The following is a 27,281-nucleotide window of genomic DNA, read 5'->3' on the forward strand; positions in this document are numbered from 1 at the left end:
TCTTCCCCAACTGCGTAGGTACCTCCAAGTAAAGTGTGTGCAGCTCGGCGGCAGGGGGGGAATCCGCGCTCAACAACCAGGTGCCAGGCCTTCACCAAACTGGTTCCCCCGGGCCAGGGTCCCTCTGTCACCGCCCCTCACCACCTCAGCGCGGGCCCCTGCAAGCAGCTCTCTCTCGGGGCTACAAATCACAGCCGCAGCCCGCCTTGAGCCCGCTCCAGGGGCAGCGAAGGGCTCGGGCCGTGGGGCGCAGTCGTCCACTTCCCGCCTGCAGGCCGCCCCCCAGCTGTGCGCAATCAAGTAGCGGCCTACCTAGGCCTCGGAACCCCGGTCATTCCTTGATGCTGCGACCGAGTCGCCGCCAGGCGGGTCTCGGGCTCGCCGGATGCAGGGGCGGCTCCATCGCTGGTACAACACACTCCGGTTGAGGAAATTCGGGGCACAGCTCCCCCTAGGCCTCGGACCTCGATCCTCTCCTGCTCTCGCGGCCGAGCCGCATCCACCAGTTCCGGGCGCCCGCCCTCTGCGCTCGCCTCTCTCCGGTGGTCGGGATAGCGTCGATGCGACTCCCGCTGGCTCAGCCCCCAGCACACAGTGGACCAGGCAGTCCGGTGCAGCCCGCCGAGCTCCGGGAGGCGCCGGTCACTTCAGTCCCGCTCGGCTCCGCTTCCCGAGCCGCTCCGCCCCCAGATGCTGATGGGTTCCGCGCGCGCTAACCGCCCGGCAGGCCGCGGCTGCAAACTCCGTCTCAGGGCACCGCCGCGAGTAATACAAAATCCCCGAACTCCTCCAGACGACTCTAGTGCCCAGGCAGCACGGAGGGTGATGAGCAGGAGCACCCAGGGCAAGCTAAACAATGCTAAGCAGGCTCGTGGCGCCGGAGGGACTCTCAAGCATGTCTCACTCCATCGCCATCTTGGCCACGCCCCCTGACCCATATATTAACTTAATAAATGACAACATTCAATTAGATTTCAGTTACAAAAGTAGCTTTAAGCCAAAGTCAATATTCTTACCTCAAATTCACGAGGCCCTTGATATTTTTGAAAAAGGGGTAGTGAATGGCCTTAAACAACTAGTATATACTTCCTGTAGAACTCTGAATAACCTTACAGTCCAACAACGAACTGCCATTAAAAATCTGAAGAGTGATTCGAGTATAGTAATCAAAAAATCGGATAAAGGCGGGAACGTGGTGGTATGGTCAAGGGAGAAATATACAGAAGAACGAATGAGACAGTTGAGTGATAATACCAGATATGAGATAAGTTCTAGAGATCTCTATGAAACAGCTAATAAGAAGTTTCAGGGGCAGTTGGGGGAGTGGAAGGACAAAGGCCTATCCGAGCAAAATGAATACAGTTTTTACCTGTTTTATACCTGTTGCCCAAGGTTCATAAAAATGATGAGAATCCCCCTGGCAGGCCCATCGTCTCCTCAAGGGATAGTGGTCTAGAGAATACTTCAAGGTATATAGATCACTTCCTGTAACCATTGGTCAGAAATCTTCCATCCTTTGTTAAAGATACGGGGGATTTTTTGCGATTAATACAACAGGTCAAATGGAATGATGAACGTCTAATGATGTGCTTAGACGTCAATAGCTTACATACAAGCATCCCCCATGATCTGGGGATTAAAGCCTGTAGGCATTTCCTGGGAGAGAGAGATCGCTATTGTTTCTCCTCCATACGAAAATGCTGATTGATATGATGTATAAATGCCTTACTAAAAACTTCTTTTTATCTGATGACCAGGTATATGGCCAGGTCCTTGGGACAGCTATAGGCACCTGCTTCGCCCCCAGCTTTGCGTCTCTACCTTGGCTGGTGGGAGGAGCAGGTGGTCCGGGTCCTGGGGGCCTATCAAAAACATGTGAAAGTTTGGGCTAGATACATCGATGATGTATTCTGTATCTGGGAAGGTAGAGAAACCAAAGCAGAGAGCTTTGTGGCAGCGCTGAACGTTAATGATCTAACCTTTACCTGTCAAATGAGTGTAAATCAAATTGAATTTCTTGATGTTATTTTAGAGGTTAAAAACGAGAGGACTGAGACTACATTATATAGTAAAAGTACAGCGGGTAATAGCTTGTTGCATGCCCGCAGCTGCCACCCAAAAAACCTCATCAGAAGTATCACCTATGGAGAGTTACTGCGAGCAAAAAGAAACTGCAGTACTAGGGAGTCATATAATAAAGAAAAAGATGTTATGACGAAACGGTTTGGAGCCAGAGGATACAGTGAGGAATGTATTGCGACGGCATGCAAAAAAGTCGAAGTGAGAGACAGAGATGAGCTGTTGTTAGTTAAGAACACTGAGGATAAAGAGGATAATTCGGACAACATAAGATTTATTACTACATACAATAATAAGTCTTATGAAATGAAGAAATGTCTAGGCAAATTCTGGAATGTTCTACAAACTGATTCCGATCTGGAAAAATATGTAGGTGAATACCCACGGGTCACCTGTAGAAATGCACAGTCCTTTAAACACATGATGTGTCCTGCACTACTGCCAAAAACAACCAGAATGTAGGGTGGGGCTGTACAGGGTTTTTATGTATGTGGCAGATGCAAGGCTTGCAGGTACAGCTCCAGCTGCAAGGCGGTGAGATTGTCAGACGATTGCAATACCTTTAAAATCACGAAACATGTATCGTGTAACACCGAGTATGCCATTTATGCCCTCAGATGCCCATGTAATAAATACTACATTGACAGTATGACAGTACCATCTGAGGGCGATTACGCATCATGACAAACAGTATCCCATTGCACACCATTTCTTTTCAGAGCATAAACAAAATACAAGTTTATTATCATTTGTTGTCCTGGACTGTATCCCCAGAAGGAAAGAGAGGGGGACAGACTGAAAGAGTTACGGCGTTTGGAATCAAGGATGATAATAAAGTACCATACATTGCAACCAGTAGGCCATAATGGTGATGAAGCACTTGCTGTACACTTAGGGTAAATGAGTATTGACCTCTGCTTGTCATTTTTAAGATGTCTTTTGAGAAAGAAAAACATTTAATTGATGTTTTATACACTTATCTCCTCTTATCCGTGTAATTTCTGTGTATGTTATTAATTTGTTTACAATTGAATAATTTGTACATTCTCTTTTTTAATTTTACAGATTGTTTGTTGTCTGAGAAATCAAACAGAAGACGTTAAAGAGTGAAAGTATTTGGATTACAAGAACATTTCATTTTCCAGTAGCTGTGAAATTATTTTGGATCTAGATATGGTGCTACAACTTGAAAGTGAACTATAATTAAGCCATAATTATATGCCCACTAGGGCGTGAGGTATGCAGTCCTTGCAGGTCCGCATTGATATGCCAGGATTTTTGAAAAAGAATTGTCCACTGTTTTAGTAACAGTAGTATATCAAGGGAGATTGGCCCACTGGGGCTTGGCAATATTTGTAAATAATTAGAATATCTTTTCTAAATACACCCATTATCATGGGGTATTATGGAATTGGCAAAACGGTTTATTTGAGTGTTGTGACCGTACCCTAAAGGTCAATGTGCTAACATTGTGTGCCCATTGGGGCGTAACGATCTTGTTGAAAACATACTGGCCCACTGAGGCCTGATGAGCTTCGAATATATATATATGAAAAATGGGAAAATAACCTTAAAAAGTCAGGACCCTTGGGTCCGTACTGATGCTTTATGGTTATTGTAGTCCTTGTGCAAAAATACGCAGCTGTTATGTTTTATACAAAGTGATCCAAACATGTATACTGAAACAATGCTGCTGGAGAACGATCTGATTGATTTCAAAAAAATGTTTAATAACTATGCCTCTTCAATGTATTTAATGTTGAGAAAGACAAGTGAATGTATAGTCTGTCTTCACTGGTGGTGTAGGAAATGTCACATGTGTTGTATATAACTTTATTGGCTTGAACATGCCCTTCACTCATGAACAAGAAGCGTATGCTTCGAAACACGTAGGGTAAACTTTGCCAAATACACTCACTTTCAAGCAAATGGGCCAAGGCGTGTTGTCTTCATACGTAGGAGACGACTTTCTTTGTTGGATTAATTGGGGTCGGCGAACCCAGCTGCGGCCCGCCATTGCAAGCGGCTTGAGGTCTTTTCCGCCAAAACTTTGTTTGGAGATATATATATATATATATATATATATATATATCAGAAACAATGTTCGCGTGTACCTCTGCTATCAAATGGTGGCGGGCTGCCAGCGAGGTCGCGACCCTCAAAACATCAAAACGCCAATCCTTCTCATAGTACATCAAAGATTGCGCCGAGCCCAAAGTCCGTTTTTAACGTAGTTTATTCAATACAAAGCATGGCAAACAATGCCCAACTTGTTTCGGAACAGATGTTCCTTTCTCATGGGTCAACTTGACATTTGATTTTACCCATAACTTATAGAGCATAAAAGTATAAACAAAGGACTACTTTGTTACCTCAAATGTAAGGTCACGAAAGGCACCCATTTCAGGAATGATGAATTCATACGAGCTGGTACAATGTTTCAAGTGGAAACACAAAATAAGCCAAGCAAATCATGATAAATATAAATACACGCTATGCTATACATGGAGAAACCATTTATATTGATATGCCACCACATGACGTGTTTTTGTAAACAGCCTTAAAGTCCAATAAACATTGCAGTTCTGCCCCAGTGGGCCATGTTAATATCTGCAAACTTGATATTCTTTGTTTTGCTGCATTGGTTATTCTCTCATTGTTCAATTCAGCCCAATTGGGCAAATTCCACTTTACAAAAGTACATGACTTTAGACTTCACATATGACCCCATCCACAGATGCTCATTTGCATTTCTTCATAACAAGGTATTAACTTCGTCTCCAGAAAAAAAAAGAAAAAAAATCACATGCACTGATCAGTAACGATATGACTCATTATTTAAAAACAAACATCATACCTAAGAGGCAATCATACGGTAAATAATTAAAACAGCATAATACTCCTAAAGAATTTCCAGATTCTAACCTAAATGTACTGATAACTCTTCATCCTTATTAATGCCCACAGGGTACATAGTTTCATATTTTATAATCATTCTGTCCTTTGTCTTATAAATGTAGCGAAAAAGCAGAGTTGTCGATTCTGACCTGGTTAGAGGACTGCTTGATCTTGTCAGCAGAAATGTTTTCTTTCAGCACAGCCGATATCAGGTGAGCAACAGCCTGTAAAAAGAAGGAAACATTAGATACTGCAAGCACTATCAGTGCAATAATTTTTGTATCTGTTTCTTAACAGGCTTTTTTTCTTAAATCATTGTGGGAAACAAGTTGCCATTAGAAAGTGAATGTTTCTTCTGAAGTATTATTTATCCTGAGGCCCGTTTAATAGAACATTGCCCAAGGTGAGAAAGAATGAAACAGGCAGGACCAGGAAAGATTACCACCACCAAGTGTGGAGCGATCTAAAGTTAAAAAATCCAGTTAAAATATATTTGATCTATACACAAAACGTACTTTTCCAACACACATCTAATGTAGTCCTTAAATGCAAGTTGTTCCTATCACAAACCTCTTCCTAATGTGCTTCCGATTCTACACAGCTCCAAGCTGTACACTTTTACATTTCCTGGATGAGACTTCTGCAAATTTAATTTAACAGGGTCAACTTGATACGGACTCCAATCTTTCTAGGTGATTTCGTACTTGATCTTCTATACCCATTCTAAATCTCTATTCTGGGTATATCTTCTGCATCACAATGCATGTTCTTTTTTATTTCCTTTTCATGATTCGGAGACATCTCAATCAATTAAGTCATGTTACTGTTAGGGGCACGATGACAGCAGAAGCGCATCATTCCAAGGCTTTGGAAGAGTTGCTAACTTTAACACCTGGAGGCTTAAATATCATGATATATATACTCAATGGCTGAGAGGGTTTGAGAATTAATAGATGTATTCAGAGACATGTAGAAAAGGTTTTGGGATTTAAATGCATAAATAATGAACAACTGCTTAACGTAAAATGTAGTGCTTTGGTTTCCAATTTTTTGACAGAATAAAAGTACATTACACACCGATCGCACTTCTTTTGATTAAGGGATTAACTTTCTCATCACTTAAAACAAATACCAGCAGAACTGCTTGATACTGGTTAAATGAAGGGGACTAAATAACTACTAATTTAGTCAAATAATGTATTTTAACACTTCTATAGCACAATTTATCTAATCTCTAGAGACGTTATTCTCAATGCAGTGCAGAATTGATGATGTCTTGTAAGAACAAGTGAAAATCCAAGAACAGGTACCATAATACAATCAAAATGCAAATAAATACAAGCATCGGCGAAGCCAGCAGATCACGACTTAGGGACCTACATGCTTAATCAGTGCTGTTTTTCAGAACAGCTCCAGTAAAATGCAATGCTTTTAAGGAAATGCAGCTTATTTTCAACAAAAAAGGTGCAATAACGAGGCTGCCGTTGATGGTCCTATCATTAGCAGAGGTGTGCATGCGTCACCACACATGCCTGTACCTATAGATTGAAACAGCACTATCATCCTTTATATTTTAATGACCTATCTAAGATAGCTAGCACCACCTAGAATGATCAATTATGAAAACATATTTGCTGCCTGGCCATCAAATCAATATATAAATTAAAAACATAAAAACCGAAGGGGTGGGTCTTAGGAGAAGAGAAGCCCACAGGAGAGCGAGAGAGAGATCAAGAAGCCTAATGAGAGCAAGCACCGCGCATGGTGGGAGGTACTTGACAGGAGATGGGCAAGAAACACAAGTGGAAGAGAGCTGGAAAAACAATCTGATGAAGTGCTTAACCAAAAAGAAAAATCAGTATCCTAAAAGTGAGCAGAGGAAGGACACAAAATAGCCAGTCAAGAAGATAGGAAAGAGATTACAATTCAGTTGGGTAACAAACACAATATGGTCAAAGAAAGTCATCAAATAAGAAGGAAATGAGAGCTAAGCAATGGGTGGGCTTAAGCACACTGCAAGTTCTTGGTTAGCCCACAAGCAGCCAGACAGCGTGCGCTGTGATCTGGAACCAGGAACATGAACTGGATTAAGTACTGCATCAAAACTTTGGTCTGCGGTGGCCATGAAAGTGAGCTGAGAGGTTGTATCTTCACAGACCCATACCATTTAGGACCTTATGGACGTTCTACAGGGTAACCTCCTGAAAAGAGAATGCATTTTTCTGCTGGACACAATAATTCGGTTCCCAACTAGCAGATGCTACTAATGAACTTTTTGACTTGGCAGTCATATAGAAGCATTATTTTATTAAACGAACAGAAACATAGATGGAGGAAGCCAGTGGCCTGGCAACTGTGCTTAGATAAGGAAAGGGTTACACATTTCCGATTGGCACCACCTGGACCGGGGTAAGATCTACACTCACATTTAAAAACTACATAAGCATGAATATGGTCAAGGATTAAGAGCCCCAAAACTGTTTTGGAAATAGGCAAACAATGGTATAGAAAACAGAAACAGAACAGGCAATAAGTGTATATATCAGACAACTAAGGAAACAAACAGTAAAAGGTACAAAATAACTTGAGAATTTCCAGGAGCATGTTGTTATTACTATGAAACTAATAGTACAAAAATTCTCTACCCGTATTAATCAAGGAGCGCTAAACGTCGCCAATGGATAAACTCCCAAGAAGCTGGCCTATCAACCTATCAACAGAAGCATGCAAGAGTCAAAAATTCAAAACATATCAAAATGTATTAATAATCGATTCATATATTTTTATACATAAATAGTCAATAAGCTAAATAAGTAACATCCCAACAACCCATTCATTCATACATTCATACCAACAGACTCAAAAACACACATTCTCATCCGTCCTGAAACTCAGGGATCCAGTCATACCAGCAGCGATGAAGGCAATGTTTTAAAAAGTGGACCACAATTGTCAGGAAAAGTTGTTACATAAATCAAACTGTTTTTATGTACAAAGATCTTTTTTTATGATAAAAAGTATCTTCCCATTGATGTTCAAAATTAGACAATAAGGATGAGCATATGGAATAATACATTTTGTATATATACAGTGCCGATGCGCCTTTCGGTGTGCGACCTATTGAAGTGTGCACACCGGTCCCGCAAATCATTTTTTAGCCTATGAACAAAATCTTTTTCCCTGAGGCTGAGCCTTATTTGCTGATTAAATGCGCATGCATTCTATCAATCAAATATATATATATATATATATATATATATATATATATATATATATATATATATGACGCTTTCTGTTCACTCCTCGAAGGCAAACCAGAAACAACGAACCACCAAACAGCATGGAACGTAAGCAGAGAGATGTATTATCCCTTTTTCTTTAAGCTCAGCATGACGCGTTTCGGGTAGCTAGTACCCTTGATCACATGACAAGTCAACAGTGCAAAGCAGGGGGGAGGAGCCTAGCTCGCGACCGAGATGGCCGCGCTTTAGCTCGGCTCCGTTCGCCCGCCTGGGTTTTCACATTTATCCTGCTGTAATCCTGCCCCGGGAAGCCCTGTTTGCTGAGTGGTGGTGCTACGACGCTTTGCAGGCACTTACCTCTTGTTCCGGTTATCCTGGCTGCTGTAGATCCGGTGCAGTGCCCCCGATTGTGTTGGGGTGTCGGAGGCGGACTGGCCTGGATCTCCTTGCCGGCTCCCGGGCCAGACGGAGCCTGCGGATCTGCCCTCCGGGGCGCGGAGGAGGTGGTCGGAGGGCCGTTGTTCATGTGGGCCGGAGGTCCTTCCTGGCCGATTCCTGTGGGGAGGAGGCCTATGGTGGAGGCGCTGCCTTCCGTGGTCGAAGCTCCTCGTGTGTCCGGCTTGCTCTCCCTTTGTTCTCCGGTCCGGCCATTTTGATTCTGCCGCCCGGACTCGGAGAACGGGACCGGCGGCGTTGGGTGGCCGGCGAATCCCTTTCTTCTGGTGGCCCCCCTTCCTGCCCGGGGTGCTCTGTTGCCGGTCAGCGGGACTTTGTTTGCCTTACTGCCGCCTCGGCGGAGATTTGCAGCCGCGCTGCCTTGTCGGACTCACAAAATGGCGGCCGACCACGAGTGTCTTGACCGGACCTGGGCGAGCGCTGGGGGCCCGCCGCATGGCCCGGGTGCCCGATACTGTGAAGGTTTTCCTACACTTAAGGAGTTACTGGACACCCTGCTCTCCTGGCGGCTCTGTGTGACCGCGCCTATCCTAGCTTCGGAGATGGTTCCTCACGGCGGGCCTTCTGGGCCCCCACGGCCAGATGTGATTGTGCCGCCGCGGGGTGCGGCTGGAATTATCCTGGCGGAATTGGCCCCGGCTCCGACCGCGTCTGCTGCTGTACGGAAATTGATGGCGCCTCCTCCTCCTGCGCTACCTTCGTTCTCTCGGGCCCGGGAGCTGGATTTTACTTGGCCTGGCCTTCATGACTCTCCCGCTTCCTTTCGGTCGCTGCTGCCCGGCGATGTCTCCTGTGCTGGCCCAGATGGGTCGGTTCTTCTGGACATATCCTTGGACTTGTGCCTGCATCGTTTGCTACACTTCGTGACTTTCCTGGATCGTCCGTGTTCCACTTTACGTGCCTTTTCCGGACTGCCGTTGGATCTTCCTGCTGTCTGTCTCCTGTTCTTCGTAACCTGGTCCTCGCTGGATCGGACCGTTTCCACTTTGGACAAACAAGGACAGGGCTAATGTATATTGGCATCTGTGTGCGGTAGTCTTGCACTGGTTTGGATGGTCAACCTGTCCCGGTATGGTTCTGTGTGATTGACTGGTGCCCCTGGACTTTAACCCGATGTTCTTTGGCTTCCCGGGGACTTGGCTCCTCGACACAGGCGGGTGGCTGGGTGCGTTTACTCCTGTCTCCCGGCCCTCCCCCGTGTATGTCTGTGTGTGTTTCCCATCCCTCGTTTCCTTCTCTTCCCTTCCCATTTTTGTCTTTGTTTCCGACTTAACTTTGCTCCGCTATATTTCGGGTTCTAATTAGGGCGACAGGCACGCTGCGGGGGGGTAGGCCGTAGCCTTCTGCAGGGGTGCAGGGTGGGCTTTAGGGGTGGGTTGGGGGGGGTCTGTCCGTATTGGGGGGTCTTTTTCCTCCCTTATTTCCTCTTTTTGTTCTATGGCTCTTGTGTGTTCACCTTTTCCGGGACTCCGTCTCCTCCTGTGTCCCCCTGGGAAGTTTCTGTGACTTTCGTATTCCGGTATGTATCTGATTATAGCTCGCTGGGTAATTCGGTATCGATTTTTGCTATGTCGCTTGCCGGACTCTATTATCCTGCTTTCACTCCTGGGGGTGCGTGGTTTGGTGGGAGTCCCTTCTTTCGTTCCCTTTTTCCCTCTCCCCTTTTTCCTCCTTTATGGGGGTCCTTTTATTTTGCTGGGATGCGTATCGTATTGTCTTTTATTATGTGGGCCTTTTTGATCATGTCTCTTCAATTTGGGTGGGGGCGGCGACGGGTAGGTGCGGTTTGATTGATGCCATTGTCGTTTCTTTATATTCCGATTACGTTTATACTCTTTGATAGCTATGTTGGTATGGCCTCTTTTGTCATTCTGTGACCGTAAGATGGCGGCTTGCCGCGGCCCCTCCCTGGTTGTTTTTTGCACGGCCCATGATTCTTCTGTTTCCCCGCCCCGCATTAGAAAATTAACCTTTTATTGTCCTGTTCTTGCTGATTGCTCGATGCTCCTATTGTTTCTCCTGTGCTCTTGGTGACATATCCTGTTGAAAATTTGTTTTTCATTTACTACGTTGTCTACCATGTGGTGGCCAGCCCTCGTGGGTTGTAGGCCCGTATTTGTGAGCTTTCTTTGTACAATAAAGGTTTTAAAAAAAAAAAAAAAAAAAAAAAAAAATAAAAACAGTGCAAAGCAGGTTTTAAATAAAAAAAAATCTTTTTCCGTTTTTTTCGCTCCAGTCACCATGTGACCATAAACAGTGAAAAAATACTTAATGTGTTTAACACGCAATCCACTGAATTTATAATACTTCATAATGTCAGTATTAAACAGTCATTAATTTACTGAGATAACTCATATAGCAGCATAAATGCATTTTGAGTAATAGTGCATAATTATTATCAGTCAATTAAAACCAACAGAATCCTCATATAGCAGCATAAATGCATAATAGCAGATAACCATATCTTTAGCAGCAAAAATACAAAATCTAGCTGTGCAAACATCAGCAATAAATAGTAATATATATTATTAAATACTATTAAGATCATATATATATAGAAAGTGATTAATAAATATATCTCGATATAAAAGAATATATTGATGAAAGTAATTAACTTCATCGTTGTATATCTGCATAAATGCTAGAATGCCGGGCAGGAATCTTATAAATGATAATATTGATCCCATATGTTCACAAAAAGAAGTGGAATAATATGATACTGCTAATGAAGATGATAACTAATTAGGATAAGTGATCTAATTAAATTCCTAGTGGATTAGCCATATTAAGTGATGAAATGATTGGTGCAAAATAAGAGTGTGAAAAAGAAGTGAAAAAATCCTAAATAAACCCTAAAATTATCTAAAACGCCAAAAAGTTCTTTGGTGGATCACCAAAAGAAACACTAATAATACCCAAGCCTGGGTATGAAAAAATGGTTATTATATATATATATATTGTTTGCAGATTATGCATATCTTGTATTCTGTATATTTTTCTGCTCACCTTAGGTACATCCCACGACCTCTTTTACGGATATACCCGCCCTGAGGAATGTGAGACCTTCAATAGGTCGCACACCGAAACGCGCGTCGGCACTGTATATAAAATCTACTGTGGACCATATAAAATGTATTATTCCATCTGCTCATCCCTATTGTCTAATTTTGAACATCAATCGGAAGATATTTTTTATCATAAAAAAAGATCTTTGTACATAAAAACAGTTTTTTATGTAAAGGTGCGTGCAGGTGTAACAAACGTTAATTAATGTTTTGAAGAGGGTCTGTTTACAAGTCTATTATTAATTATAATGACAAACAGAACAAAAAAGTGAGTAATCAAACCATGTCGTAAAATGAGGCAAGAAAATTTAGAATACACAAACTCTCTCAAAAATACATTCAATATACTATCATTGTACTAAATTAGTAATCTTACCTGTGATTGAATAAGCATGTTTGGAAATTCAAATCGTTTTCTGAGATCTTCTGACATCTTTGTTTAGTATCCGGCCCTGTAAAATAAAGTATATTTTTTTCAAAAAAAATATAATAAAAAAAAATGTTTTATTACCAAATGTAGCCTTTCTCCCACACCATTAGAATTTAAGCCAGTTAGACAGTTCATTTAATTGATGCAGAGACTATAAGATGCACATGAAATGGACTAGTAACATAACTGTTCTTGATTAAGGAGTCGTATTCACATTAAATGAAGATCATGATAATGTCAGAACCAGCATAGGGTCAGAAAATGTATACTCTATGGTCCTAAGCTATTTATTAAGATCAACTTCAGAATAGGTGTCTTAAGACCTCCAAAATTCAATATGACCTAGAACAGTTCAGCATACCAACTATAAACCTCACCCCCTAAACTCAGCAGGCCTTCTCGTCTAACTTCAGAGCACCAAAGTAGGCTTTCTATTTCCAGTCCTATTTCCATTGCGACTCTAAAAGAGTTGATGAGGGAAAGGGAAAGTAAAGTGATAACAGAAAAATGATGTAACCACCATTGTACTGATTCACCTCTCCTTCTCTCGGAGAAAATCCCCAGTGGGCCAAACACTTGAGATCCACACAACCATCCAGTTTTCCCTAAAATTGTAAAAGAAATCTCACCAATAAACCTCCCCACCCCAAGTAGCAAAGTTAATCAGTAGGTTGATCTAGAGTATACAGAAAGGACCTAGTGGAGTTTGCCCAAAAGAAAAGGTACCTCTTACCCTGATAGTCAATTCTCAGTCCAGCCAGAAAGCCCATCAAGACTTGTATCCCTCTTTTATTTAGCTTCCGTTTGTCAATCATAAGCTCTCTTCATGAATACGATACGAGGCCTCAAGGCTGGGAACAACAGAAGCCTGCCCTCTTCCCATTTCATGTTCTTTTTTTGAATGACAGCATCCAGAATTTGCTCCTCTCTCAATTCTGATGACATAATTGTGAAGAGAAATGTAGCCCCTGCTCCCACTTCTAGGTTTGTTTCTGGAGAGCCAGAATGCTTTCACCACCAAGTCTCTCTTCACTGCAAGCCCAAGAGTTCGGCCAATACCTCCTATAGACCAGTCACAGGTGCCTTGCTGTTGACCTCCGCTAGGTGCCTTGTTGTTGACCTCCGCTAGGTCCTAAGACTAATTTGCGTACCTCTGCATAGGCAGTCAGGGGTTTCATAATTTACTTCAAGGGGCACCATGGCTTCCAAATCTTTGGCCTCAGAGTAGCACCACTCAGTTTTCTATCCATCTCTACTGTATGGCCCTCTAGTCTTTGAAGCCTCTCTCCTATCCTCTCCAATGTCCGCTTCACTATCAAAACACATTGGGAGAGAGTCTCTGGTTTCTTTTACAGATCTTTGACTGCGGTCTTGAGGGTGTCAGTCTCAACCTTCAAATCTCTCTGTAAGGCACTGATGAGGCACAACAATATTTGCTCACCTTATGCCAATGCTTCATTGTTTGTCTGGAGATCTGCTGACTCCCTTTGCCTGGTCTTGGTTTTTGTGCCCTGCAATTTGAAAATATTTGCTATGCTCTTCTTTTTTGCTGCAATGGCAGTCGCCAAGCAGGTGCCTCAAGAAGAGGCACCTGAAGACCATCATGTTCCTGATGGTCTTCTGGTTGTTCATCCTCTTACTAGTAACAGAAAGAGGCGCTGACTAGGCAAAGGTCTCGATGTCAGTGTGCTAGATGCCAGCAGCTGATGAGGTGAAATGCAGTTCATATATTTCAACAAAGAGAGAGGTAGGGAAATCAAGGACACTCTCTTAGTCCCCAGTTAAATATCAAACAACAAGAAAAGAGAGGTCTGGTCAGTCATCAGGCTGCCAGGAATATGGAGCAAGGAGATAAGTGAGTTCTGTTTGTACACAGTCACTCCGATTGAGTAGGAAAGCCCTCACACACCGACCTGGTCAGTGTCATGCTTCATCATCGGGCCCCACCGAAGAGACCGAGTGCCTCTTCGGTGTGCTACGACGCCAGAAAGACTGCGGAGCTGGTCGTGTGGGGAGGACGTGATGTGAAAATTGGAAAATTAAAAGTGCCTAACAGGGTATCAAAAAAAATTTTTTTAATGAGTGATCCCTAAGACACGTGTGGGTGGTTTTATGTGTCTGAATTTACGTGCCAAGGTTATTACGAGTTGGGATAAATTCAGCTAAATACCACGCATTTAAAATTAATCAGTCAACATGTTTCTGCCGTACTTGTGGTATGTATTCACCAAGGCATTCTTCAGGACTATACCCCGGCGGTATGGACACTCTAATAGTCCACCCTGACCTGGGGGCGTGAAAGTGAAAAAGAAAAAAGGGTGAAAAAGTGCTTAAAAATTAGAAGAGCTATTGCTCATTCCAAAAAAAACCCAAATTCAGGGGTGTGTCAGCACCTGTAAATGAGAATATACGAACAAACAGATACAGACAAACATACAATTAGTATATGCCAGAATACACTTATCATAGTGCTCCTAAGATGGTGACAAGCTTTTGTGTGCACACAATAAATGATATCTTATGCACCATCCAAGTAGCCCATAGGGATATTGTATACGCTAGGAGGTGGAGTGCTAAAGGTGGGTTTTATTTAAAAGCTACTGTTGTAGCAGGGGAAGTAAAAACACGATGTGAATTCTCCATGAGCAGGGATCAATATGACCAAGTGGTCGGCGACCCCCCTAAGCTGATAAGTATGGAGAAAATCTCACTTTAAAATAGGGCGCTACTAGCACCATGGGTCTCGGGAGGAGGATTAGAGCGCGCCTGGCACATCCTAGGAAATGAGAGAGTTAAACGTCAGAATGACCCAAGCATACAGGTACTTAGCTTGTGGTGATCGCAAAAAGTCGTTCCGCCGGAGATGCAGACTCACGCCCTCAGCGTTCGCAATCCGCTTCTAAACCTGCAAGAAGCCTCTTAACCTGACCCCGACGATGGAGAGCGGGGCCGGTAAATGTGATTAAAAGCACTTTGTTGCTTGTTTGCGCGCCCGTTTCCTGGTTGGGCGTGTCTCGCCCAAAGTGAGGCTTGGAGCGCACACGCCTCTCTGGGCGCGGTGTGCTTCAGATCAGAGTGAGGCTTGGAGTCGCGAGCCTATCCTAGAGCAATACGTGAAAGGGAATTTAGGCACGCTGACGGTTGCTAAGGCGATCCTTTCTATTCAATGGTAATTCGAGTTTAGGTGAATGAATACCATATAATCATGAGTATTGGTGCTGCTATGATTGAAGGGACAGATGAGTGATATTCTAATAGAAATGCACACACAGTGTATTAGTTTCGAACATTGATGTTTTGTTGACGGACAAAGTTCCACTTTGATGTCTTTATGCTCAATGTGCACAGAATATGAAAAACGCGGCAATTATTTAGTATTTGGTATTTAGAAATGCACACACAGTAGATTAATTTCAAACATTAATGTTTTGTTGACGGACATAGTTCCACTTTGATGTCTTTGTGCTCAATGTGCACAGGATATAAAAAATGCGGCAATTAGTATTCGATGGTGTATTAGTTCAGATCACCCTATATATCTCGCTGGAAGGCACAAGAGGCTAGTAGTAAGGGAGTTCACGATAGGACTGTGTTCCAGGGGATATCGTCGTTGAGGCCGTTGGTATTTGTCCCCAGACGGTATACCCAACGCTGTTCTTTTTCAAACAGTCTGTTTTGTACATTCCTTGTACCTTCGATAGCTTCAATCACAGTCCACCTCATATCGTTGGTGGTGTGATTTTTATCTAGGAAGTGGCGACTCAGTTTTGTTGTTACTTTTTTGCACCTTATGTTGCTGCGGTGCTCGCAGATCCGTTGTTTCACTTTTCTGGTGGTCATACCCACGTATCGGAGCTGGCAAGGACAGGTGATCAGGTAGATCACATTGTTCGAGTTGCAATTGGTATGTCCCCGTTGGGTCCATGCTTTCCCTTCTTCTAGAGCCAGTGTTTTGGTAGCTTGTGTTAAGTGGCACACACTGCAGTCCGAACACGGGTAGTGTCCGGTAATTTTAGGGAGACCCCATGTTGTTGTCACTGATGGTGTCATGGTTTGTGGTTTCTCTTTTGGGCGTGTGTGTACCAGGGCATCTCTCAAGCTGCGTCCCTTTTTGAAAGAGAACAGTGGTTTTTCCCAGTCCTTTTTAAAGGTTCTTACAATGTTCCAATGTTTGTTTACGCTCTTTTTCATAATGTTTGAGAGACTGCTGTATGTGGTGACACATGTAAGTGGGATCTGGTCTGGTTTGTTAGTCCTTTCTTCCAGAAGTGCCTCCCTTGGCTGGTTTTTAGCTCTTTTAAATCCTTTGTTAAGGGTAGGTGTAGGATAGCCTCTACTTTTTAATTTTTCCGTCAGGTTGGTTGATTGGTCTTTGAAGTCTGTGGTCGTGCTGCAGTTCCTTCTTAGCCTAAGGTATTGGCCATAAGGGAGGTTTTCCTTTAACGGACGCGGATGGAAACTGTTAAATTCCAAGAGGTTGTTCTTTGCTGTAGGTTTATTGTGGGTTTTTGTGGCGAGTGTCGTTCCACTGATTGAGATGACCACATCCTAGAACACAATTTCTCTTCTGCTTTTTGTGTTAGTGAATCTTAAGTTGTGGTCTAGAGTGTTGATCCATGTGAGGAAATTTTCCAGATCATTATCACTGCCTTTCCAGATAAGCAGAATGTCGTCAATGTAGCGTTTCCACAGTAACATTGACGAAAAAAAGGTTGCAGTGGGTGGTAAGATATGTTTGGCTTCAAAGTCTGCCACATACAACCCTGCCACGCTCGGCGCGAAAGTACTGCCCATGGATGTCCCAGAGCATTGTAGGTACAGTTGGTCTTTGAATGAGAAAAAATTCTCTTTCAGTGCTAGAGTGGCACACTCAATAATGAATTTTTTTGGGGTCTGGAATTCCCAATTGGTTGAATCCAGTACCTTAGTGAGGACCTTGATTGTGTCGTCCTGTGGAATGCTTGTATAGAGGCTTTCCACATCTAATGTTACCAGAGTGATCGAGTTTTCAGGGAAGGTGATCTCTGCCAGCAGACGCAACAGACTTTTTGTGTCCTTCAAGTAAGTAGGTGTGGACTGTACTAATGGTTTTAGAAAGTGATCACAGAATTGTGATAATGGCTCTAGGAGCGAACCAATGCCTGAGACGATTGGACGTCCTGGTGGTGGTAGTTTATTTTTGTGCATTTTCGGCAACGTATAGAAGTAGGGTATAACACTACTTGTATTGTTCAGAAATGCCGCTTCATTCTTGGATATATGGTTTTGATCCTCTGCTTGTTTAACCAGAGAGCTGATCCTTTTAGAGAGGTCCGGAGTCGGATCTGATGTCAGTGGAGTGTAGTTTCTGGCATCACCGAGTAGATTTTTACAGGTGATCTCATAGTCAGTTGTGTTCTGGATAATGATCCCTCCGCCCTTGTCCGCAGGCTTGATGGTTATGGAGGTGTCGTTTTGTAGTTGCTGCAGTGCCTCGAATTCAGCAGTACTGAAATTCCCGAATGTTTTCGGGTTTTGGCAATGTTCTAGGTCTTTAAACACAGCTTGCTCAAAAGCAGTGATGGCCGCTGGTATAGTGTGTGGAGGCGGGATGAAAGTAGAGCTAGGTCTTAAACCTGTGTCACCTTTCCTAACTGATTCCATGGGGTCTGTTTTCCCATCGAAAAACGCTTTTAATTTTAGTTTGCGGAAAAATGCTGCCAGTTCGCAGTGTAGTTTGAATTTATCTGGTTTTGCTGTGGGGACAAAGCCTAACCCTTTTTCCAATACTTGAATCTCCACCGGAGTGAGTGTTCTGGTAGAAAGATTTGTTACTAAACTCAGACTCCGCTCGTGCCCGGTTGCTGATTGCTCCGTGTGTGGTTCGCTACTGAGTCGTCTTCTTGCCAGGTTACTCTGGTGTTCCCTCTCCTTTTGCCTCGGCCTCTCCGTCCGCTCTCTAAAAAAGGCTGTCTATACTGCTGTTGGAAATTGGCCGGGGGCATGAAGCCCGGGTTCCAGCCCATGAACGGATAGGGTGGCTGTTGGAAGGCATAAGGGTGTGTGCCCATCCCCATTTGTGGGGGATACCACTGTTGGTGGTTGCCTTGATTACCATGCCCGCTTCTGTTGGTTCTATTGCCTCGGTTCCCTCTTCTTTTTGTTTGTTTGAAAGAGTTATTGCTGGAACCACTGCTATTAGATGAATCATCATCTGAGTAGTCTGAGTTGTTGGCATTGCGTGCTGGTGGAGTGAACGAAACTGCAGAGTAGGGGTATACTTTCTCGAACTCAAACTTCTTTTGGTCCTTTTGAAGTTTAGTCACCTTAGATTGCATTAGGTTATCTTTATATTCGTTCATCTCTTTGTTAAGTTCATCCAGTCGTTTCTTGTAGCCGGTGATGGTGGCTTTGAAGTGAGACTCTGTTTCTCTAATTTCTATCATGAGGGATTCCGAGAGTCTCAAGGCTGTCTTTATAATTAAGACCATCCAATCGCGCGTGCAGTGCCATGCGATTGCGGCCCAGTCCTTCCGAAAGGCAGCATCATTCAGAAAGATGCGTGGGGCATTTGCCACTAGAAGGCCCTTCGGGGCTGTGTTGGTTGTTAGATAGCCCTTAAGGATCGTTCCATGGAGGACAGTACGTATGTGCTCTTTCTTTTTCTCTGTCAGGTTGTCCCATTCAGCAGTGTTGGCTATTGCTTGTGATATATGTGGGTCTGCGAAGATTGCCGCATCCGACATTAACTCCTCGATTTCCGCCTCAGAGTATGTCAGACCCAGGTTCGCCATAGTGAGACTTTTATATTAAAAGAGCAAGCAATGGGGGATTGTTATTGTCTTGCTCGGAGTAAAAAAAGAGGCTCTCACAGCTGTGCGCTGCTATAATATATTTCAACAAAGAGAGAGGTAGGGAAATCAAGGACACTCTCTTAGTCCCCAGTTAAATATCAAACAACAAGAAAAGAGAGGTCTGGTCAGTCATCAGGCTGCCAGGAATATGGAGCAAGGAGATAAGTGAGTTCTGTTTGTACACAGTCACTCCGATTGAGTAGGAAAGCCCTCACACACCGACCTGGTCAGTGTCATGCTTCATCATCGGGCCCCACCGAAGAGACCGAGTGCCTCTTCGGTGTGCTACGACGCCAGAAAGACTGCGGAGCTGGTCGTGTGGGGAGGACTTGATGTGAAAATTGGAAAATTAAAAGTGCCTAACAGGGTATCAAAAAATTTTTTTTTAATGAGTGATCCCTAAGACACGTGTGGGTGGTTTTATGTGTCTGAATTTACGTGCCAAGGTTATTACGAGTTGGGATAAATTCAGCTAAATACCACGCATTTAAAATTAATCAGTCAACATGTTTCTGCCGTACTTGTGGTATGTATTCACCAAGGCATTCTTCAGGACTATACCCCGGCGGTATGGACACTCTAATAGTCCACCCTGACCTGGGGGCGTGAAAGTGAAAAAGAAAAAAGGGTGAAAAGGGGCGTGGCTACGCAAGCGGCGATGGCGGTTGCAGCTTGATAGTGCTCCCGCCGGCCCGCCATTGATCCGACGATTTATCCTGGTCCCCGAGCCCTTGACCCACAGCCAAAACGGGGTTACGGATACCGGAAGTGCCTGTGACCGCCCAGTGTGTCCAGTGGAGATCCTGCGCATCCGAGCGGCGCTGGGCGGCTGAGTGCGTAGTGCGGCCTGGTGGACTGCGGCGCAGCCGGGGCCTCGATTGTTGAGCTGCCGGAAGGCGGGCTGCGGCCGGGGGTCGGCGGCGGCGCCCCGCGTGCCCTGGGGCAGAGAGACTGCTGACGGATTGCTCCTCCGGGGCCTGGCTGAGCCCTAGGGCGGCGTGGACGCTGCGGACGGCCCGGAGCGGCGGGGGCGGCCTGGTGGCCCGAGTGCAGCCGGGACCTCGATTTTCGCGGCCTGGTGTCTGGGGCCGGCAGCACACGGGGGAGACGGGTGCCCTGGAGAGCCCTATCGGCGGCGAGTGTGCCGGAGCGACTGCACTGCATTCCAGCAGCAACTGTGAGTAGTGGGGGCCCCACTTATCCTTCCCCCCCCCCCCCGGGCCCACGGACCAGAAGGGACGGCTTCGCTGTGGCGTGTGCAGCATTGAGTCCACGCTCCAACTAGACGAGCAATACTGGCCACAGCGAGCCACGATCACTGGCGGCTGGTGTGGGGGCAGTGACTGAGATCCACGCGGCGCTGCATCCGTCAGTAAGCCGGCCCGAAGTGCCCTGTCTAGGATTTCCAGGGGCCGACGGCGGCCGAGTGGCCCTACTGCCGCTGCCATCATGACCAGAGGGGGTAACAACTCTGCTAAGCAAGTCACCATGGATAAATTCACCGGGCCTAGTGGGGGCCCCGGGCCGTCGGGGGGTGGCCCGCCTGGAGGAGGACCGGATAACGCGGCCCTTATGGCGGCCATAACCCAGTCGCGGGACACACTGGACGCCAAGATAGGGGCCGTTGGCGCAGATGTCACACTATTGCGCCAGGACCTGAGGAACGCAGTGGCTCGGATCACGGAGACAGAATCCAGGGTGTCAGTGGTGGAGGACGATGTGAGCAACCTTAAAAAGAGAATGGCGGCGATGGAATCGGCACAGCGGATTACGGCGCTCCGTGTGGAGGATGCAGAAGGGCGGGCGCGCCGTAACAACCTCCGCTTCCTTGGATTTCCAGAGAGCTGTGGGACGGGTGGCATGGAACAGTTCCTTACGCAGTGGTTAGAATCATGGATGCCCCCGGGGACGCTGTCTACATGCTTCATCATTGAAAGGGCGCACCGTGCCCTGGCACAGAAACCACCCGAGGGCGAGCGACCTAGGGCGGTGATCGCACGGCTGTTGAACTACCATGACAGGGACGCCATCTTGAGGGAAGCCAGAAATAAGGAAACCCTCTTATGTGAGAATCAGAAGATCTTGATCTTCCCTGACTACACCAAAATCGTCCAGCAGCAGCGCCACTCCTTCATGGCAGCCAAGGCAAAGTTGAGGGGCCTTAAGCTACAGTATTCCCTGCTGTATCCGGCGCGCTTGAGAGTGATCTTCCAGTCACGGACGCTATTCTTTGATACGCCGGAAGACGTGTTCAAGTGGACCGATGAAACGGTGCAGGTCAGATCGAATCCGCAACCAGGGCTCAATCCGGGCTCCCCTGGGGGCTCGCCTCGGCCACAGCGAGACCGACCGTCCAGACATGGCCGACCCAGACGTTCCAAATCACGCAAGCGAGCGGCCTCGGCCGACGGCACGCAGCACACTGCTAGAACCGAAGACTCCGAACAATCTAGCACTGATCATTGAAGCCTTCGGGGCCTCGGCTCCGTGCTCTGTTACTGCGACTGCGAGTCCCAGATAGACGCACCTGGTCGCCTGAGTCCTGCTAAATTGATGGCTGTATCGCGGCCCTGTGACAGTACTACTACTGTCTACTGAGAATAGATGAGACTGTGGGGGGGGGGGTTTCGGGGACTGCGTAATGGTGGCTGCCACTCTCCCGTTGTGAGAGGGACACCGAGGGGAGGGGGGAGAGTTCGATGTTTCTTATTGGGATGTTGGGATCCATTGGTATGAGTGGGCCTGAGCCCGCTGTTTCGGTCTCGGGACTGCTCATACCGCGACAGGTACTTCATGGTTCTTTGAGGTATAGGGTGGGGGGTAGCGGGGGTCGGGCGGTCAGGGTTGTGGCCGCTGAGTTGGGGTTTGGGATTGTTGGGAACTGTGGGGCAGGGGGGTGGGTGATGTTCTTTGGGGTAGATGGTACAGTGCATGTGTGTGTTGCTATAATGTCTCATGTGGCGCGTGGTGGGTGGCGCTGGAGCGGAGGGCTTATGTGGTGGACTCCGAAAGACTATGGCTGATTCGATTCATCGGACTACTGAGGACTCTATGCGAGTGGTCACGTGGAATGTCAGGGGGTTGCTGGACAAAATCAAGCGTGGGGCAGTTTTGCGATGGGGTAAGAGGGCGGCGGCAGATGTATTATTACTCCAGGAAACTCATATGATGGGCACGAAGGCACTGGGCCTGCAGAGGTTTGGCTACCAACATGTTTTCCATGCCGGGTTTACTAGGGGATCCAGGGGAGTGGCCATATTGATTCACCGTAGGATGTCATATACTCATGAGAAACAATGGATAGATCCACAGGGTCGCTACTTGTTTGTGAAAGGCAAGGTGGGCGCTGAACCTATAGTGTTTGGGTGTGTGTACGCCCCCCCTCCCCTGCAGTGGGCCCTAGCTGAGAGGCTGTTCTCTGTGTGGGACGATATATCTGGGCCAATGGCAGTAATTGGGGGAGACTGGAATGACGTAATGGATGTGTGCATGGATCGCCGGAGGCGCCTGGAAATGGCTGAATCTCCTTCCCCCTCCCCTCCGCCCACTAGACTGCATGCAATGAGTGAGGGGCTGGGCTGGGTGGATGCTTGGCGACATCTGCATCCTGCGACCCGTGAATATACATACGTGTCGGCGGTGCATGGATCATTTTCGCGCATAGATTGTGTGTTTTTACCCCGGGAATGCCTGCGTAGGGTGCTGAACGCGGCCATTTTGCCGAGGGGCCTCTCCGACCATTCCCCAGTCTCAGTTAACATAGACCTCATGCGGACACGGCAGCCGTTCCGGTGGAGGATGTCCTCGTGGCATCTGCTACAGCCAGCCTATACTAAACACTTGCGAGAAACCATAGACCACTACTGGCGGGAGAACCTGATAGAAGGGGCGGACGTGGAAGTGGTATGGGAAGCGATGAAGCCTACCGTGCGTGGTGTGGATATCGCGTGGTGCTCGGGGGCCCGTAGGCGGCGCCGGGAACAAACTGCAGTGGCGGCTGAGCGGGTGGAGGCCCTAGAACGGGAAAGCCGCGAGGGTGGAGATGAGATCGGGCTCAGGCTGCTTTTACAAGCACAGCAATCGTATGCGTCCCTCTTGATGGATGAAGCCAGACAGGCGTGGCTGGCCACCAGGAGTAGGGTGTATCAGTGGGGGGACAAGTCGTGCTCCATGCTCCACCGCTTGTGCCAACACAACTTTCAACCCCTTGTGCTGCCGGGCATCATGGACGGTAACGGAGAGGTCCTGACTGACCCTGGCGAGTTGGCGGCAAGCTTCGCCTCGTACTTTGAAGCCCAATACGCCTCTTGTGACCGATTGCCTGAGGGTGCCTTAGACCAGTTTTTCGCGGGTTTACCGCCCGTACAAGTATCGGACGAGACCAAGGAGCTCCTAGATGCACCCCTCACAGCGGAGGAGCTGGGGGACGCTCTGGGGCAGCTTAATGCGGGTAAGGCTCCTGGACCCAATGGCTACCCGTGTGAATTTTTCAAAAAATTCCACGTACAGCTAGGGCCACACTATCGCCGAGTTCTTGAGGTTGCGAGGACGCGGGGCACGTTGCCTCCCGATTGGCGCCATGCCGAAATAGTGGTATTTCAGAAACCTGGTAGGCCCCCGGGTAGCCATGACTCGTACAGACCTATCTCCCTCATCAACATAGAGGCAAAAATTTTGGCCAAGGCCCTGGCGAACCGCCTGGCTCCGTATATTACAGATCTGGTTCACTCTGATCAGGCGGGCTTCATGCCCCACCGGGCAACGCGACACAATATTAGACGGGCACAGGCGGCGCTAGGCGCTGTTGGAGCCGTGGGGGACCAGGCGGCACTGCTGTTGGCCGATATCAACAAGGCTTTTGATTCGGTCAGCTGGTCATACCTGTTTACATTACTGTCGTGGCTCAACCTGGGCCCGGTTTTTCGCTCCTATATCGAACTGATTTATACGGACATCACGGCATCGGTGCGAGTCGCCGGGGCGGTGTCAGGGAAGTTCCGCGTTGGCCGAGGGACAAGACAGGGGTGCCCTCTTTCCCCATATCTTTTTGCCTTAGCAATGGAACCCCTAGCGGCCAGAGTTCGTAGAGACGCGTTGATACGGGGCTTTGAGTGGAATACCACACTGTCGGATAAAATTGCACTATACGCGGACGATGTCCTCTTCTTCCTAACCGATCTACAGCACTCCGGCCCACGTGTCCTGGAGGTCATGCAACTCTTCGGAGAGGTGTCGGGTCTGTACCTCAACGTCCGTAAATCTACCCTATGGGTAATACAGGGAGATATGGTGACGGATCCCTGGGCTTCGGAACTGCAGGTGGCCACTGCTGGCCTGAAATACCTTGGGGTATTCCTTTCGGACTCAGTGGACGCGGCCTGGGAACATAACCTCCTGCCCGTCTGGGAGCGGGTCCAGGCGGATATTAAAACTTGGTCCAGAATGCCTCTTTCCATTTTTGGCAGGTCGGCTATCTTTAAGATGGTTGCACTGCCGCGCCTCCTCTACCAACTACAGAACCATCCGTATCCTATCCCGCCCCAGTGGTTCCGGCGGGTTGAATCAGTACTGGGCCGCTTCCTTTGGGCTGGTGGTGCCGCCAGGGTGGCGCTGCGCACATGTTTCCTGTCCACGTACTGTGGGGGCCTGGCCACCTCGGATATACGGTCATACTACCAGGCCGCCCATCTTCTTGTTCTAAATGAATGGTGGTATGGAGACGGTGGAGATCCGGCGTACGCTCTAGAACGTGCGTTGATGGGGGATAACTCGCTCCACACTATCTTATACTCGCCCCGGCTACGTCGGCCGTTGCCGAAAGTCACTCAACTTGTATTTGGGATATGGCGGCAGGCCCTGCGTCGCATGGGTTGGTGGGGTAGACTGACCGCGGAAACGCCGTTGTGGCGTAACGGTTTGCTGCCAGAACTTTCTAAGTTATCAGGCTTCGATGGATGGGACTCAATAGGGATATCGCAGCTCGGTCACGTGATGTCCGGGACGACTCTCAAATCTTTCCAGGCTCTTAGTGCTGAATTTGGTATGCCCCAATCTCAATTTTATCGCTATTTACAACTTCGACATGCATTGACGCCCAGTATAACTAATCTTGACTCGCTCCCAGAATTCAGCCCGATCGAGGCGAAGGTGTTCATGGGCGACCTTGGAGACAAAAAAGTATCGCGCATTTACCAGACCATGGTTGTACATTGCTCTTCCACTCTTCTTCGGCTGAAGGCGCACTGGGAGGCCGATGTGGGGCCGCTGGATGAGGATGACTGGCGGGAGGCGTTAGAATCCCCGAGGGGGGCAGCTATAGCAATGCGGTTTCGCCTCATACAGTTCAAGATTTTGCATAGGGCTTACTATACTCGAGAGCGTCTGTGGAGGGCAGGCCTGATTGAATCCCCGGAATGTCTGAGATGTGGGGCGGCAGTGGGTATATTGCTCCACACGGTGTGGTCGTGTTCGAAACTAGCTGGTTTTTGGAGGGGTGTATGGGGCTGTCTGTCGGAAGTGTTGGGCTGGACCCTTCCCCGTACCCACCGCCTGGGCCTGCTGCACATCCTGGAGGGGGTTGGTGGTAATGTCTATAAGCGTCACCTGCTCCTCCTGGGACTGATGGTAGCCAAAAGAGACATGGCCCGAGCATGGAAGGAGGTGAGGCCCCCCCCCCTGGCTGCGTGGAAGGCAGGCTTAGATTTTTGTATGGGCCTGGAGAGGCCAATCTTTGAGGCGCGGGGTTGCCCTCGCAAACATTTCAAGATATGGAAGCGGTGGGCAGACTATAGGGATTTGACACTAGACCCCCCGGAGGACCCGGAGGAAGACCTATAGCCCAGTCTGCCCCGGAGAAGTCCACTCCCACACTCACACTTGCTGCGCAAAGTGATACGGTACATATGGTTCCCACACACATGCATGGGGTTAGGGAGGGTTGAGGGAGGGTTCGGGGAGTTGGGTAGGTAAATTCTGAAATAAGGAAGATGGGATTGGGGTCTTCTGTACCAATGGTTCCGCTGGTTCATTGCCTCAATGCTCAGATTTATCTTGCAAATGTAAATACAATGCCTGGTGGTATCGTCCTGATTGTGGGATGCCACTTTCATCCACATGCTCATCTTTATCAATAAAATCGTTGTGAAAAAAAAAAAAGGGTGAAAAAGTGCTTAAAAATTAGAAGAGCTATTGCTCATTCCAAAAAAAAAACAAATTCAGGGGTGTGTCAGCACCTGTAAATGAGAATATACGAACAAACAGATACAGACAAACATACAATTAGTATATGCCAGAATACACTTATCATAGTGCTCCTAAGATGGTGACAAGCTTTTGTGTGCACACAATAAATGATATCTTATGCACCATCCAAGTAGCCCATAGGGATATTGTATACGCTAGGAGGTGGAGTGCTAAAGGTGGGTTTTATTTAAAAGCTACTGTTGTAGCAGGGGAAGTAAAAACACGATGTGAATTCTCCATGAGCAGGGATCAATATGACCAAGTGGTCGGCGACCCCCCTAAGCTGATAAGTATGGAGAAAATCTCACTTTAAAATAGGGCGCTACTAGCACCATGGGTCTCGGGAGGAGGATTGGAGCGCGCCTGGCACATCCTAGGAAATGAGAGAGTTAAACGTCAGAATGACCCAAGCATACAGGTACTTAGCTTGTGGTGATCGCAAAAAGTCGTTCCGCCGGAGATGCAGACTCACGCCCTCAGCGTTCGCAATCCGCTTCTAAACCTGCAAGAAGCCTCTTAACCGGACCCCGACGATGGAGAGCGGGGCCGGTAAATGTGATTAAAAGCACTTTGTTGCTTGTTTGCGCGCCCGTTTCCTGGTTGGGCGTGTCTCGCCCAAAGTGAGGCTTGGAGCGCACACGCCTCTCTGGGCGCGGTGTGCTTCAGATCAGAGTGAGGCTTGGAGTCGCGAGCCTATCCTAGAGCAATACGTGAAAGGGAATTTAGGCACGCTGACGGTTGCTAAGGCGATCCTTTCTATTCAATGGTAATTCGAGTTTAGGTGAATGAATACCATATAATCATGAGTATTGGTGCTGCTATGATTGAAGGGACAGATGAGTGATATTCTAATAGAAATGCACACACAGTGTATTAGTTTCGAACATTGATGTTTTTTTGACGGACAAAGTTCCACTTTGATGTCTTTATGCTCAATGTGCACAGAATATGAAAAACGCGGCAATTATTTAGTATTTGGTATTTAGAAATGCACACACAGTAGATTAATTTCAAACATTAATGTTTTGTTGACGGA

The 27,281-nt window shown here is 46.9% G+C and overlaps 1 protein-coding gene across 1 annotated transcript in view; it reads right to left on the reverse strand.

Moving 5' to 3' along the window:
* FOCAD (focadhesin) overlaps window positions 1-27,281 on the reverse strand; it is a 1,210,644-nt gene that overhangs the window by 1,152,317 nt on the left and 31,046 nt on the right. The window contains exons 2-3 of the mRNA XM_078675948.1: window positions 12,117-12,192; window positions 5,127-5,201 (exon numbers count right to left, since the gene is read on the reverse strand). Of these exons, the coding sequence (XP_078532074.1) occupies window positions 5,127-5,201; window positions 12,117-12,173 (132 nt within the window). The 5' untranslated portion in view covers window positions 12,174-12,192. The remainder of the gene's footprint in view (window positions 1-5,126; window positions 5,202-12,116; window positions 12,193-27,281) is intronic.

This window comes from Lissotriton helveticus, chromosome 2_1 (genome assembly GCF_964261635.1).
Source record: "Lissotriton helveticus chromosome 2_1, aLisHel1.1, whole genome shotgun sequence".
Taxonomy (NCBI): Eukaryota; Metazoa; Chordata; class Amphibia; order Caudata; family Salamandridae; genus Lissotriton; species Lissotriton helveticus.